Below are 16,981 nucleotides of genomic sequence, written 5' to 3' on the forward strand. Positions count from 1 at the left end.
GTGAATTTTTTTTTTTCTAATGTGGGGCATTTTTTTGTTTTTTTTTTTTTTTTTTTTTTTACAGGAGGAATTTGATGGGATCCTGAGAGAGGAGATTGTGGCTGAGGCACTCCATCAATTGGGGCGCTCAGGCTCTGGAACTGAGCAGGTCTATCTCAATCTAACTTTATCAGTGAGTATGCCATGACCATCTTGACTGGCTACCTCTTGACCCTGGTTGGACCATACCCATTTTCTTTGGTACTCATAACTTTTGGGGTCTCAGAGCTTTGCATTTGATAGAGACGGATGATAGATATTTATTATAAATATTAGACTTCAAAGAACCCTGGCCAATCCAACAATCAGCCCCTCTCCCCAATTCCTTTGTTTTTATTCTCTTCACACTTTATTTCTTTCATCTGATGTAGTGTGTAGTATACTAATCAATGCTTTCTTTCCAGAAGGTTGGGTTTGATTCTGTTAAACCAATCAAAACCTCTTTAAGAATTTTTTCTCCGATCAGTGGAAAAGCACTAAAATTTATATCTGAATTCAAGAGGACAAAGTAGTTTGATATTGACTTTTCCTCCCAAAGGATGTCAAGGAATAAGTAGCCTTGAGCTATATTTTCTTTCTAAAAGATACCTATCATTAAAGGAAAAAAAAAATCTATCCTTCTTCATCAATTTTCAAGATTTCAATACCACTCATAGAGTAACCCAAAATCTTCGCTCTGATTTTATCATAAGAAAAGCTCTAAGAGCAAACTATTCAGGGCACCTCAGCCTCTTTCTTCATTTCTCTATCGTCCTAAAAAAAAATAATGCAATTCTTTTTGCTTCCTTCTTTTGTAAAGCATTAAATATTCCTTGGAGATTTCCAGAATAAATGTAGATACATAGTTGAAAAAAGCATACTGAAATTTCACTATAGCATCATGATTTGGCTAAGTATATATAATTCGCTGCAAGACTGTTCTGTCTTGAATTCGAATTAGTAAACTATCAAGAACGGTGAGCTGTTTTCACCTATACTGGTTCCATAGCATGTCCCTGAGGTCAGCATATTAAAGCTGTAATCCTTTACTATTTGCACTTTATAACGTTTTATGGATGGCTCACCAGTAAGGCAATAACATAGAGGGTGCACCCTGTCGACACTGCACTGTGTTAGCATTGGAATGGTGTCTAGTTGCAGCTGCCAATATATCCCCACACAAGGCCCTTTCAATCAATATTCTGCTTATGTACCCAGTGCTGGGCCTTAAATTGATCTACCCCCAAAAAGCAATCTTTTAAATCTTATTTCAGCTAGATGGACTGAAGCTTAACTTATTTTGCCACTGACCTCCTTACAGTTGAGATATTACATGTTGAATTACTTTGCCTTAATAACCTGTCTTACTGAATACACTTTCTTAGGGATGCATGGTTTAGCGACATTTTCCCCCTTAGATCTTACCTGTGTCACACATTATTTTGTCCTTTTTCTTATTATTTGTGTACATACCTTCTGTCCTCCAAAGTCATAAGTTTCTTGAGGGTACGTGAACTCTGTTCCATCGTTGTTTTTTCTCATCATCCACGAACAGTACCTTGTACATCGTAGGTATTCAGAATTCATTGCGGTCCAGCAGCCTTCATGAAACAGCCTTCATTGTTCTATATGAGAACCAGCTTATAATGAGACTCTGCTTTGGTGGTGGTGGTTGTTTTTTCTGACTCTGACATTGCAACATAAACTGGTAATATCAATCTTTGTTTCTTGGGACCACGTTCCTCCACTTGACGCTCACTAGAGGGAAGATTTCATGGATAGAATTTTCGACAATGTTTCAGAAGCCTTGCAGTTTACTTCTTACTAACTTGCTGTTCTAGTCCATTCTGTTGCCAGTAGACTATATCTGGGGGCCAGGTGGTATAGTGGTTCAGGCGCTGGATTCCCACATGGCTGATTGTGGTTTGATTTGAGTCCTGGATCCAGTGGCTTGAAACTCAAGTTAGGCGTGTGTGCTTATGTGCCCAAAATCCTGAGAGGAGAAGGGATTGTAGTGTGGCCATCCCCCATGGGGGGGGGGGTGATTTCACTTTTTCTGTCTCTCTGGTGAGCACATGTGCTCTAAAAGTAAAACTCTCCCTCTCAATAAAAAGAGAAAATACCTGAAACTGAGATTTGTGGGGACAGTTTATTCTACTTGTGGTTTAGAGCACATGCATTTGATGTATTTGATGAAGGTCTTTTGTCTGCATTATTATGTGGTGGAGGGCCGGAGATTGTGATCTGTGTCTCGTTCTGGCCTCTTCCTTTTTTTTTTTTTTTTTAAAGTTTTGTTTTGCCTTTGGGTGCATGCACTCCCTGGAGTGAGAAAGAGACAGAGACAGTGAGAATGAAAGCAAGAAATCACCCCTGGGGGGGTGGGGGTGGAGAGGGGAGGAAGTGGCCATGTTGCAATACCTTCTCCTCCTTTCTTTTCCCAGGATCTTGGGCATGCACACACATGTGCCCAGTGTGAGTTTCAAGTCACCAGTCCAGGACATGAGCCGCGGTTGACCATGTGGGAATCCTGGACATACACTGGACCTTCTGCTGGTCCCTGGCCTCATTTTTTCTTATGAATCCACCAGGAGTCAATCATGGGGCCTGTCCTGATGACCTATTTCTAATACTTGTCCAAAGGTCCCACCTTCTAGGACCATAACTAGATTAAGTTTTTATCCTCTTAATCCCATCACAATAAAATTTCCACCTGTGAGTATATGGGCAACATTCACACCATATCACTTGCTATGTGACTTGGGGCTATTCACATACTTATATGGACCTCATAGTCCTCATCTGTAAACTGAGAATAATCTGCTCAACAGATTTCATGGCTTTGAGCAGTTATGATTCTCTTCAGAGAGCTTTGAAGTGAACCCTTTGAAAGTGTAGTTAGTATTGTTGTTCATGATCTCCTGACTAGGTGTGAACTCTCTTTAAAACTTCATTTAAATTCTAGGCATTTGCTTTTTCTGTTCTTCTACTAGATAAAGGCTTTGTCTTTATTGCTATTATGTGTGTTTTTTTCTTTTAAATATAAAACTCGAAAGGTCTTCATAAACACTGCTTTAATTTGCCTTTTCATGTTGTATTCGTTCTTGCTAACAACACTAATTTCCTAAGCTATTATTTTCTTCAGAGGAGTGCATTCTTTTGATGGGGTCTGTAGTCTGTTTGAGATCCTGGAGTAGGCTTCAGATTTTGTTCTCTCTCTTCTTCTACACTTTTGAAAGAAATTCTGGATTTCTTTTCATCAACTATTATCTCTAATGTTGCAAAAAGGCCAAGTACGAACCTGTGAAGGCAATATTGAAGATTTTTACCTTTTATTTTTTCAGGGTCGTGATTTAATTGACATTAGCATTCTCTGCGAATATGTTCACCTACAGAAATTGGATCTTTCGATAAATAAAATTGAAGGTATGTAGTTGCCATCCTAGTAGACTGAACACTGAATATTTTTAAAGAGTAAATATTTCAGTATGCAATATAGTTTAATACTGACAAACCTGATATTAGTAATTTGTGGATTAATTTATATATTGGTCTTTTGCTTTCCATGCAAAAAAGGCACCAGTGACTGATGAGTAAAAAAAAAAAAAAAAGTACAGGTCTGCAGTATTATGATATGATTGCAACACAGTCAGTGATATTTAAGAGTATAAGATAAAAGGATCAGCAGGTGGCATGGTGGTTAAGGTGCTGGATCCCATGTAGCTGACTCCATGGTTTGAGTCCCAGATCAGGCAGCTTGAAAATCATGCTGGGCACATGTGTGTGTGTGCTCAAAATCCTAAGAGGATAATAAGAAGAGAAGTGATTCCAGCATGGCCACCCCCACCTTGAGGGGTGATTTCTTACTTTCCCTCTCTCTCTGTCTCTCTCTGGTGAGTGCATGTGCCCTATAGCAAAAGGAAAAAAAAAAAAGAATATGAGATGAAATGTTTGCTTTATTTTTATCTTTTAAGAAATCAGTCATTATTTCTTCAAACATACTTCCTAATATTTGATGATACCTTTTTTACCCTTTTAGAAGTTATTCAGTGCAAGGGACCAGCAGATGGTGTAATGGTTACATCACTGGACTCCCACATAGTTGACCGTGGTTTGAGTCTCAGACCTAGCAACTTAAAATTCATGCTGGGTGCATGTGCGTGTGTGCCCTAGATCTTGAGCCAAGAATGGAGGAGAAGGGACTGTGAAGTGGCCATCCCCCCTTGGGGGTGATTTCCCACTTTCTCTGTCTCTCCGATGAGTGCATCTGCCAAGAAAAAGAAGAAGTTATTCAGATGAATTAGGTGTTTTACTCCCCTTTAGCAGATTAATTTCTTTATTTTGCCTTTGCTTTTATATTTGAATTCTTGCTAGCTGCTGTTTCTTATTTTAGCGTCAGGGCTTCACAAATGTATTTCCCCCGTTTTTTGCTGTTTCGATATGTTTAGCTGATTCTTTCAATTTTACCATTTGTAGTTCTATATATTTGTTATGACATGTTCACATTTAATGATGTTAATCCTGCAATTATCACACTTTCTTTAAAGCTTGTTTCTAGTTTTTTAAAATTGTATTTAAAGTTAACGGTGTATATTTCTTTCTGGAAACTTTTAAGGAAGTAAGCAAATCATTATTTCTGACTCACTTTCTCCACCAATAATCTTCCTCCTTGCTTCTTTTGCCTGACTTTTTAAAAACTACAAATGTAGTCTTGTTTAATTTTCTGATTTTTTCCCCTGCCATATGTATGACTTCAATCATGAAAATTCACTCTTCAATGGCTAAGAAGTATTCTAGCTCATTTTAATTCTTAAAATGTTGCTGTTTTTGAGATGCTGTTGTTTTCTAGTTTTAAAAACTTTATTATAGGAAGTTACAAATATGAAAACAAATAGAATATTAGAATGAATGTTCAAGGTCAGCAGTTATTAATCCACACCAGTCTTGTTTCAGCTCTATCTTCCCACTCTGCCCCATCACCCCATTCCTCCGCCCTTGCCCAGGGTTCTTTTAAAGCCAATCCCAGATATCATATTATCAAAAAGACGTTTTAGTGTTCCTTGCTGGAGTGTCCCACTCATTTCACACCCCCAAAGTGGCTCTCATCTACTGAGTAAGGAACTGTAGCATTTAGGCTTTAAAGATGCTTAATGTTAAGTACGAGAGACTTGGTTTTATACCCTTGCCACTTGAGCAGAGTCCACATTCGTGACTGAAACTTTCCTCTTCCACCACAACACTCTTTGTTAATCTTGGGTTGCTCGTTTCATCAATTCATTAAATGTTTGAGAGCCTACCGTGTGGGAAGGTACGGTATAGCTTTCTTTTTGTGATGGTAGTCTTATTGATGACTCAGTCAGCCTTTTTACTGAGTAAGTAAGTAATGTTTCTCAACATACACTGGGGCTGCGGCTTTTAAAACACAGATAGTTGGACTCACCCTCAGTTTCCAGTCCAGTAGATCTGGGGTGGTGCCTAAGAATTTGCCTCCTGAGGAAGTTCCCTGGTGATGCTGATGGCTGCTGGTCCAAGACCAGGTTATGAGAAGCAGAGGTGTAGACACAAGGAGCTCCTGCCATCTGGTGGACAAGGAGGTCACTACACTGGGTAGGGACTTCATGGCCGGCTGATGGCCGGCTGGAGTTAGAAGTCTGGCAACTCAGATCAGGGATATTTTTCTATCTACTAAGTATGAAATATATTCACCTGTCTTCGTCTCGGTCTGAGTATTAGCTGCTTCTGCTTTAAGACAGATCTCTATGGTACCAGTGTTTACCTGCCCATCGAAAGATTAGCTCCAAGGGGGGACCCAGGGGCACCAGTAAAGTTAATAGAATTGAGACCACTACTGACAGATGAGTAGCTGAGCTCAGAGTGGACAGAGATACAAATTGTAAAGCAGCTCCAGTGTCCCCTTAGGGTTCCTCTCACAGGCGGTCTTCTTTAATTTGTTCCTTAATTTCCACCAAAGAATTAATGTCTCAAAGTACTCTTTCCTAGAACTATTTCTATTTCTTAAAGAAAGGTAAAAATTAGTCTAGAAAAATGAGGGCGGTAGAGCTAGATGGGGGTTTTCTGGCTTCAGTGACACTTGAGAAGAAAAGATGCCTGGAGCCCCCTCCTGCTGTCCAGCCACCTGCTCCAGAGAGCCCATGCTGCCCGGGGTGGCTCCTTTCTCCTGATCTGTGGCAGTGCCCCCTGGTGGAGGCAGCAGCACTCTGGCTTCAAGTGTGAAGGCTTTATTCTCCCAGGAGAGGCTATCTTTTGAGGGGGTAATAGCTTGATCTGTGATCTCCAATGAGGAAAGGGGGATGCCATTATTGTTACTGTTTTCAGGTGGAGAAATGAATTGCTGTAGAGACAGGGCAGGTCCTTCTTTAATTCATTCTGCCACCTTGTAAGTGTGTGTGTGTGTGTTGTTTTTTTTTTTTTTTTTTTTTTTTTGTAAAGGCAGAGAAAGGCAACACATACTTTAAGATTTCCACATCTTCTATGTAATTTCATTAGGAATATCCTTTTTTTGAGAGAGAGAGATTTTTGCTATAGGGTATGTGTACTTGCCGGAGAGACAGAGAGGCAGAAAGTGAGAAATCACCCCCCCCTGGGGGGGGGGATGGCCATGCTGCAATCCCTTTTCCTCCATATTCCTCTCAAGATTTGGGGCATGCATGCACACCCGCCTGGCCTGAGTTTGAAACCGCCAGATCTGGCACTCAAACTGTAGTCGACTATGTGGGAGTCTATTGAGGTAACCATTATGCCATAGGCTGGTCTTAGGAGTATCCTTTATTAGTATGATAAGTTTTGTACTTAGTATTCAAAGATCAGAATATTTGGTTGGAATAAAATGCAAAATTCAGATGTACTTTTGAACCAATCCAGAGTCAAAGTAAAATAATGACAATGATCAAAATCACTTCAAATAATTAGTGAGATTTAGGATTAAGTCTAACTGAAACAAAATTTAATTTATGACAAAGAGAACTCTCTAATTATGACATCTCCAGTCTTTTTTGAAAAGACTTAATTCCATTATTTAGGGGCTAATTATCAAGAGGATTATCTAAGGCTTTAGTTTTTCATCCTTTCCTCCCAGGCTGACAATTTATGAATCATTTGAGTGTTAGCAGATGTTGGGAGAGTAAGATGGGACTTGGAAGAGACCTCAGCCATCGGTTATTTGAGTGCCCTGAAAACAGGGATGGATGATGTGGGCAGGCCTTGAAGATGAACATTAAATGATTGGTTCAGAGTTTCCACCTGTGTGTTTGTGTGTGTATTTCACATACTTCTGATTTTATTCATTTCATTTTGAATAAGATGTGCTTGCAATTGGCCCTCACAAAAATATTTTGATGTCACATATACTGTTCTTAATGACTTTGTCTAGTACCTTATTGGCTTATCTTATTCTATACTTATTTTTCCTCTAGATTTGTCTTGTGTGAGTTATATGCCTTATCTTCTAGAACTCAATGCTTCTCAAAATAAACTGACTACATTCTTCAATTTCAAGCCACCTAAGAATCTCAAGGTAGAGTTTATCAATATACTAATCGCATATGTTATGTAGTTCGTAAAATGTAAGCAAGACAGAACTAAAATAGAGAATTTAGAGAGTATAAAATGTACAGATAAATTTTATGTCTGAAATGAAATAAAAAAGGAGAATAATTTGGAAAGGGAGATGGTCTATCAACAGATAGACTTTCAAAGAAGTTTTACTAAAACCTCATGTTCAAACCAAAGAACTAACTTCCTTCTGTTCTCTTTTCCTCATTTAAATAGTAGTTATTATTGCTTTCTTTTTGGTTATAACAGAACAATTCTATCTGAAAAATTTTATATCCGAAATATCTGGAAAACATTCCTCAGTGATCAAACTTTGCCTTCTTCTTTATCCAACGTGATTGATTGTCATTTAGAAACCATTGCTCTCAGACCTGCATTCTTGCATCTCTGGATTTGCGTCTGCAGTTTCAAAGCAGCTGTAAACTCTCTGTGAACAGTGGTTTATGGGACAGTTTGCTGTGCTGTAGAGCGTTGTGTCTCCTGCTTTAATGTGTGCCCAGATCACCTGGGGCTCTTGTGAAAATGAGTCTGCCCTCTTAGGTCTAGACTTGGGCCTGAGTCTGTAATTTAGAAGAAGATTTTAGGGGGTGTCATTGCTGCTGGTCCATGAACCATCGCAGAGGTCAGAGTAGGGCTCCCCATGGTTTTTGCACGTTGAGATCACCTGGACCTGGACCTGCCTGGACCTCTCAGCCAGAGATTTTGACTCAAGTGGTCCAAGGTAAGGCCTGAACTTAGGACTTTTTAAAGATCCCCCAGGCAGCTCTAATGTGTTGACTATTTTGGAAACCATTGTCACAGAGCTTGTGATTAGTGTTCTTTTATGGACTCACTTATTTTTTTTTGGGGGGGGGAGAGGTTTATTGCTATAGGGCACGTGTGCTCGCCAGACAGACAGAGAGAGACAGAGAGACAGAAAGCGAGAAATCACCCCCCAGGGGGGATGGTCACGCTGCAATCCCTTCTCCTCCATTCTCCTCTGGGGATCTTGGGCACGCATGCACACGCGCCTGGCGTGAGTTTTAAGCCACCGGGTCCGGGACGCAAACCGCGGTCAACTACGTGGGAGTCCAGCGACACAGCCATTACGCTAACTGCTGGTACCCGACTCACTTATTTTTAAAAAGTTATTTTGGGACCAGCTGATGGCATAATGGTTATGTCACTGGACTCCTACATAGTTGACCAGTTCAAGTCCTGAGCCCAGTGGCTTAAGCTCATGCCAGATATGTGTGTGTGTGTGCCCCAAACCCCAAGAGGAGCATGGAGGAGAAGCGATTGCAGCATGGTCATCCCCCCAGGAGGATATTTCTCACTATCTGTCTCTCTGTCTCCTTCTATCTCTCCGGCAAGTACATGCACCCTATAGTAAAAATCTCTCTTAAAAAAAAAGTTATATTAAGGAATAGACAGTAAATGTTATGTTTTATTATCTACTAATTTTATTTACAAACCAAGTTAACTTTGATCTAAAGTATTCTCCTGAGGTTTCCACAGCTATGACAGTGTTTGAAATGATGAGTCTGCCTTTCCCCAGACTGATAGTGAGACACCTTATTTTTTTTTCTGTTGTCTCATATCACTCCATGTTTTGGAAAGAATGACTTTATTTAAGTTTATTTATTCATTCATTTAATTTCACCAAAGAGACAGAGAGAGAGAGAGAAAGTGAGAAAGCAACCCACCAGGTTCAGGACTTGAACCATGGTTGGCCATGTGGGAGTGTACAGTGGCTTAACCACTATGTCATCTGCTGGTCCCATCACTCCATTTTTATCCATAGTTTTTTATCCATAGTGTTTCTTTCCTTTGAAATTATAGTTATTGCCAGGGTGACATGCCTTCATCCAAACAAGCCATGCAGGAACCTATTTGCCTTTAGTGTGGGGGTGCATGTTCTTGAGGTTTCCAGAAATTGTTTTTGCAGAGCTGTTTCAGTTTTCTGTGCTATCTGTCCCATTTGCCTTGCTCTATGACCTGGGGGGCATCCGCCATGGTGACGGTGTGACTACTACCCCAGGAAAAACTTCTGGGGAGTTTCTTCCATTCACATTTCCGCCTTGCTTCCTCCCAAAGAGACCCTACAAATGAACAGCAGCAGAGAGTATATACCCCATCTTTAAGGTCTTGAGTTCCCAGAGAGTTAAGAATAAATACATTGGTAACTTTAGAGAAGAGCTTGCCAAGTGCCAGACTGCCCCAGGGGTGTTTCAACCCACATATGTACTCTGTATGGAACTGGGAAGGAATAATTGAGACCTTCTAGTATTTTCAATGCATGATCTTATCTAATTCTCTCACTAAGACTGTAAGGCATCTGCTGCCGTCTCATCTTACAAATGAGGACACTGAAGCACAGAATGCTTAAGGAATTTAGGATTTGCTGGAAGATAGCAGAACTAAAGAGAATCCAACATCTGACCACAAAGCCCCTATCTTTCTTTCCAGTAAGTCAGACTGTGTGGTAGGTCCCACTTTCTTGAGGATCCCTACTTCCTTTTCATTTAGTATCTAGAAGCCTCATACTGTCAACTGAAGAGCGTGTGCATTTCCTGGGGAGCAGGAGCTTGTACTGTACTCTTTTTGTATTTCTAGGCTGCTTTTGCTCTTGTAGTTGAAAATGGTCATTTAATTTGGCAGAGACTTACTGTAAACTCTGGGTTCCAGTGGGAGTCAAAGCAATACCATACCCTTTGTAGGGTCTCTTGATGAACCTGGTATCATAGGCACATAGAGGACATGGTGTTGTCATGGAGCCCCAATAGAGGCATAGCTACATAGATGTCATGCTGTGGCCCAAGAGTGACAGGTGTTGATGGAAAAAGCCCAAATAACAATGAATTTACTTCTAGCCCATCATCATTAGAAGAAAAGAAATGAATGTTAAACTCCATGTAGGTCATGCCAAACTGATGTTTCATAGTATGAATTTTACATAGTTGCTATTTGTATATGTATTCATTTAGAGTTGTGGTTGTTTTACTTAACACTATTTTATTTGCACATTTCTAATCACTTGTTTTTCAAACACGCATTTTACTGACTATCCAAGTATAGTCCTATTGGTGTTTTGTCATTGATTTAGCCAGTTTTCTACTCTTGCCACTTGGAATTGTTTCTGATTTTTTAAAAAATTATTCAGTATATGAAATTTTGGTACTTAATATATTTAGTATTTAGCATGTTGCCAAAAATCATTTTAGTAAATTTTTGGAGTAGAATCACTATCTTAAAGGGAAAAAAAAAAAAAAAAGATAAGCATGATACTAAAAATTATATAATTGGTTGATAGTTTTCCAAACTATCCAAAATAATTAAAATATGCCCAACAAGTTACCAATGCAATGTTTCAGAAAAAAACTTGAGATTTTTTTCTTTCCCTTTTTAAAAAGTTAATTTTCTTTACCTTTTGCCAGTAGGTAAGTAATTATTTAATGTTGATTTTTAGTCTCATATCTTTTGACTAGCTACAACAGATGTTGCTGAAAATGCTTTCCTAAAATAGTTTTAAGAAAGGATATAATGTTGAAGATGTGATGGCCTGAGGGATGAATAAGCAAGACTTTTCTGGCATTTAGGGGATGACATGGGAGAATAGCTCGAGATAGGAATGGAAAAGGGAAACAAGATACGCATATAAACTAAATGAATACATTTTATTGGGCATTAGAGAAAATGAAATAAATGGTGGGAAGTAAGAATAAGATTGAGGTAAAGCCTGAAAAAAGACCTGAAAAGGTTTAAAGTAAATGCTGCAAATGCTTTCCATTCCTCTAATTTATCAGAATTTCAAGCATTTCAGTTGTGGGACGTCCCAGTGGTCCATGAAGGAGTGTCCTTCGTTGTATCCGTCAAGGTGGACAGAGAAGAATCCTGGTTAGAAAATGATTAAAGTCAGATGAATGTTTTAGCCTTAGGTGGACTACAAGTGATGAATTCTGCCTCTATATCCAGAAAGATCTTCTTCTTGTGCAATTAATTACTGTAGTAAATACAAATGAAAAGTAAAATATAACTTACTGTTCTCTTTTTCTCTCCAGAAGGTGGATTTTTCCCACAACCAAATTTCTGAAATGTGTGATTTGTCGGCATACCATGCTCTCACTAAACTAATTTTGGACAGTATCCTTTGACTGAGTAAGGGGGAAACTTTGGCTAATAGGTCCATTAAAGACCAAACAAGATTACATGAAATACTTGAGTCATCAGGAAAGTTGTGACACATTTTTTTCATAGAAAAACAGAAAAATATGTCATGACTTTCCCAACAACCTAGTAGTACCCGATAAGCAATTTATTAGAGCAGTATGACTCATTTAAATGTTTAAGAATTGATATTTACACAATGAAGAAAGATATTTCGTGTACCAAGGAATAGAACTGCAAGCTAAAGCTTGCCAAGAGCACCTTACCCATGAAAACTAAGTAAGATAGTCATTCTTCCCAGAAATGTAAGCTTATTCTTGATTCTAGAACCAGAGAAGAAATTCTGTTTTAATTAGCTCCTTTCATCAGATTTACTTCAACTTGTAGCCTATTTTATATAAATTCAGTATTTGGAAATCCAAACACAGTCAAATGGAAAATTTATGTTTATTTATTTTATAAATGAATTGATAAGAGTTCCCTTTAAATAGCAAGCCTTTCTAGTGTTATGGGATGGGGGGGGAGGGTCTTTGAAAAGTACATGGAAATGTATATTATGAAAAAAAAACTACACATGGATTTCTTTTTTTTAATCAAAATAAATTCATATTTTGTTTCATTTTCCATGAACTTTTTGAAGTCCTCTTGTATTTAATGCTTTCATTAAAAAAAAAGACTTTGATTTGCGACCAACTTCAGGAACATACTATTGTTGCATAAATCAGGCTTCCATGCAAACAGAACACTACTTTAAAGTCAGCTTGCTCCAACTTTGAGAGCCTCAGGGGTTAATTGGGGATCCGTGATTTTAATGAGCTTGTCTTTTTACACCAGAGACTGATGTTCTTTGGGAGGCAGTGCCTTCTCTTTCTCAGTACGCATCTCTCTACCCACCTGGGGATTTTTTCGGGGCAGAATGGGGAGTGAATTAATTGCCCCTGGGTGCCTCATTCCAGGGATGTGGCATGGCAGCAGCTAGTACATGCTGTGATTGTGAGAAAGCTGAGATATGGGGAGAACAGGAGCCATTTCTTGACATAGTTTGTAGAAAACCCTTTATTCACATAGGATGGAAAGATTAAGACATAGCACCAGCCCCTTTAGAACTTCCGTGTGAAAATGAGCAATCAATGGACATTTATATGGTCCTCTTGAAATGAGCTAGCTCTGATTATAGCATAGTAGGGAAATCAGAAAATGATTAAAATGAAATGTTGTAATGACAAACCAGAAGTGTTCCCATTAGCAGCTTCTTCTATAGACCCATCAGGTCGTGCTTGACCACCCTGTATACTGAATTTGCAGAGGCAAAACCTGACAGCTCAGAAGCCATCTCATCTCAGGCCATGCAGAAGACCAGCGGCAGCGAACTTCTTGGAGCCTGGAAATTGTCAGCCTTTACTCCAGACCTATAAAGTCGGAATCTGCATTTTCACAATGCCCACAGATGATCTGAGTGCATGTTAAAGCATAAAAAACACCGGTCTACAATAGAAGTCAGTTGCCCCTCAACTCCTACAGCCAAAAGGGATTCAGCATTGCGGGTACCCTAAATGAGGAGGGTGACAAGTCAGTCTGGAGTGAGATATGGAAAACTCTATCCTTCCACCCACCCACTCCCCGCCCGGCTCCACTCCCATCTCTGTAATCTCTGTATTTCTAGCAAGTGTACATGCCCTGTAGGAAATTTTAAAAATAAGTTAATTAAGTAATAAAATGAACTAAAAAATTTTCTACCAAAAATGCCAGATCCAATATTTTTAAGAGTAGATTTTCTAGTAATGAACAAATTCCTTCAGTAATAAAAATGGAAGACATGGGACCAGCAGATAGTGTAATGGTTATGTGGTTGGGCTATCACATAGTGGACTGTGGTTCGAGTCCCAGACCTGGTGGCTTAAAACTCACGCCTGGTGCATGTATGTGTATGCCGAAGATACCAAGAGGAGAATGGAGGAGAAGGGATTGTGGTATGGCTGTTCCCCTGGGGCGTGATTTCTTGTTTTCTGTCTGTCTATCTCTCTTTGTCTCTTAGGTGAGTATATGTGCCCTATAGCAAAAATCTGTCTCTAAGAAAAATGGAAGACATATTCTCAATTCATTCTAATGAGGCTACTTTGATATTCATATCTAACAAGGAATTGTAAGAGAAAGAAAAATGATAGGTTCATTTCATTCATGATATATCAAGAGATGTAAAAATTCTAAACAAAATAATAGCTGCTGTATCTGACACTGTATTAAAAAGAAAAAGACTATGATCAAGTTGGCTTTTTCTCAGGGCTGGAAGGTTAATTTAATATCTGAAAATCTATAACTGTCATTAGCTACATTAACAGATTAAAAGCAATACATCTTATGATCAATATTCATAGAAACTTGTTATAGAAACTTTAATAAAATCTAGCACTCACTTAGAAGAAGAACTGAGTAAATTAGCAATAGGGAATTTTTATGATAAAGCATGTCAAAAATATCTGAAACAAATTTTATCCCAATTGGGGATGTATTCTAAGCATTTTCCTTTAAAACTGAGAACAAAGCAAGGATGGCCACCCTTGTCACTTCCATGCATTGTTGCTTCAGAAGTCTTGGCCAGCACTGTAAAATGCAAAAGAAATTATATGTGGAAATATTGGTAAGGAAAAAATAGATGTCATTCTTTGCAAATGACATGTTTCTCTACAGAGAATGACAAAAGGGACTTAAAATAAATACTGGAAATAATAGAATTTTGAGAGTTCAACAGGGTGGCTGGTTATGACTCTATTTTATTTTATTTTCATTTTGTTTTTGCCATAGGGTGTGTTCACATGCTGGAGAGAGACAGAGATAATGAGAGAGAAAGTGAGAAGTCATCTCCCTGTGAGGATCGCCATGCCACAATCCCTTCTCCTCCATTATCTTTATCTTCCCCAGGTCTTGGGCACACATAGCCAGCATGATTTTCAAGCAGCCAGGTCTGTGACTCGAACTGTGGTTGGTCATGTGGGAGTCCAGTGCCTTATTCATAGCTGGTGATGACATTAATAAACAGAAATCAATTGCGTTTTTCCACACGAGAAGCAAGGATTTAGTGCAAATTTAGAGATTTACATTTATAAGAGCAACAACAACAACAAAAAACCCGAATCTTTTAAAGATGAGTAAGACCTGTAGGAGAATATAATAAACTTTATTGAAGGACATTGAAGGCCTAACTAAAGAGAGATATATCCCATGTCCCTGGATAAGAAGATGGGCAAAGTTGTGAAAAAGAACTTTATAGAAAATAAATCAGATAAAGCTAAGAATCATATGAAGAGATGTCAACCTCATTTCAGAGCTATTCAGAGAAATCCTACTCAAGACCACGTGAGATACTGTACTACATCTACTCAACTGGAACAATTTAAGACTCTAAACAGACATTGAAGAAATTTAAAAATACCAAGTATTAGAGAACACATAGATCAAGAAGGTTCCCTTTTACCTTGCTTGTTGGTATGAAATTAGTTTAACCACCTTGGAAAACAATTCCATATTGTCTTATAGAGTTAGACATCCAAGTTCATTAGGACCTAGTGCTTGTGTTCCTACAGGGGGCATGCTTAGCATACATGTACCTGGAAGCTTGTAGAAGAATATTCGTAGCAGTGTTGCTTATAATTGCAAAAGATTGAAACAATCCAAATACTCACTGATAAAGCATAAATAAATGATAGCATACTTGCACAATAACATATCATACAATCACAAAAATGCACGAGATAGATCTACATACAGCAATAAGGATGGATCTTTTTTTTTTTTTTTTTTTTTACAGAGAGATTTTTGCTATAGGCTGTGTGCGCTTGCCTGAGAGACTGAGAAATGAGAACTCACCCCTGGGGAGGATGGCCATGCTGCAGTCCCTTCTCTATTCTCTTTTTTGGGATTTTGGGCATGCACACACATACACCTGGCATGAGTTTTAAGCCACCAGGTCCAGGACTCAAACTGTGATTGAATGCATGGGAGTCCAGCAGCATAATCATTATGCCATCTGCTGGGCACAAAAGGATGAATCTTAGTAAATATAACTTAGGCATGAAACTTAAGGAGAAAGGAAAGAGGGAGGAGACCATTAGCTCCATGATGATCTCTGAGAGGGACACACAAAAATCGGACAGGAGTGATGTGCAGAGGATTGAAGTTGTTGCTGATGTTCTGCTTCTTAGGCTGGTGTGTGTGTGTGTGTGTGTGTGTGTGTGTGTGTATGTGACAGTTGGGGGAGTAGCTTTGATAAGGTTCATTATATTTTAAAAGTAAACAAAAGCAGACCATGCACGGACAATGATGAATCCAGCATAACCTGGTTTTATGTAAAAATTGAAAAAATCTGACAATTCCATATTAATTACTTTGAAAGAAGTTATTAAAAATAAATACTGACAATGTGACTGTATTAGATAATATTAATACCTCAGCATTATTAACTATAAGATACCACTTTTTAATTTTTTCTTACTATGCTTTTATTTCCTTCCATTTGTGGGTAACTCATGAGTAATTGATAATCATCCTAAATTGTGAGATGATAAATTTTGCCAAGGTTAAGTGAATGTATTTATTCTTTTTAAAAATGTTTTTATTGGGACCAGCAGTCAGCATAATGGCTATGTTGCTGGACTCCCATGTAGTCGACCGAGGTTTGAGTCCTGGACCTGGTGGCTTAAACTCATACCGGGCGCGTGTGTGTGCATGCCCAAGATCTCGATTGCAGCGTGGCCATCCCCCTGGGGGATGAATTTTCCCTTTCTGTCTCTCTTTCTGGTGAGCGCACGTGCCCTATAGCAAATACCTTTCCAAAAAAAGAAAAAATGTATTTATTCTGGGGCCAGCAGATGGCATAATGGTTACATGGCTGGACTCCCATGTGGTTCAAGTCCTGAACCCGGTGGCTTAAAACTCATGCTGAGTGCATGTGTATGCATTCCCAAGATCCCAAGAGGAAAATGTAGAAGGAATTGCAGCATGGCCATCCCCCCAGGGAGTGATTTCTCACTTTCTGTCTCTATGCCTCTCTCTGTTTCTCTGGTGAACGCATGTGTCCTATAGCAAAAATCTCTCTTTAAATGAAAACAAAAACAAAAAAAGTATTTATTATGTTTTTAAAAAATATTATTTTATTATTATATTAATTTGAAGAGAGAGAGAGAAGTAAAGTGAGAAAGCAAGCCACCATGTCTGGGACTTGAACTGTGGTTGGCCATGTGGGAGTCCAGAG

At 38.8% G+C, this 16,981-nt stretch overlaps 1 protein-coding gene across 1 annotated transcript in view; it reads left to right on the forward strand.

Annotated features, from left to right (window-relative positions):
• LRGUK (leucine rich repeats and guanylate kinase domain containing) overlaps positions 1 to 16,981 on the forward strand; it is a 130,806-nt gene that overhangs the window by 10,023 nt on the left and 103,802 nt on the right. Inside the window, exons 2-5 of the mRNA XM_006144992.1 lie at positions 65 to 172; positions 3,360 to 3,441; positions 7,449 to 7,549; positions 11,628 to 11,709. Coding sequence (XP_006145054.1) covers positions 65 to 172; positions 3,360 to 3,441; positions 7,449 to 7,549; positions 11,628 to 11,709 — 373 coding nt within the window. The remainder of the gene's footprint in view (positions 1 to 64; positions 173 to 3,359; positions 3,442 to 7,448; positions 7,550 to 11,627; positions 11,710 to 16,981) is intronic.

The sequence above is a fragment of the Tupaia chinensis genome, unplaced genomic scaffold, assembly GCF_000334495.1.
Source record: "Tupaia chinensis unplaced genomic scaffold, TupChi_1.0 Scaffold000140_1, whole genome shotgun sequence".
NCBI classification, from domain to species: domain Eukaryota; kingdom Metazoa; phylum Chordata; class Mammalia; order Scandentia; family Tupaiidae; genus Tupaia; species Tupaia belangeri.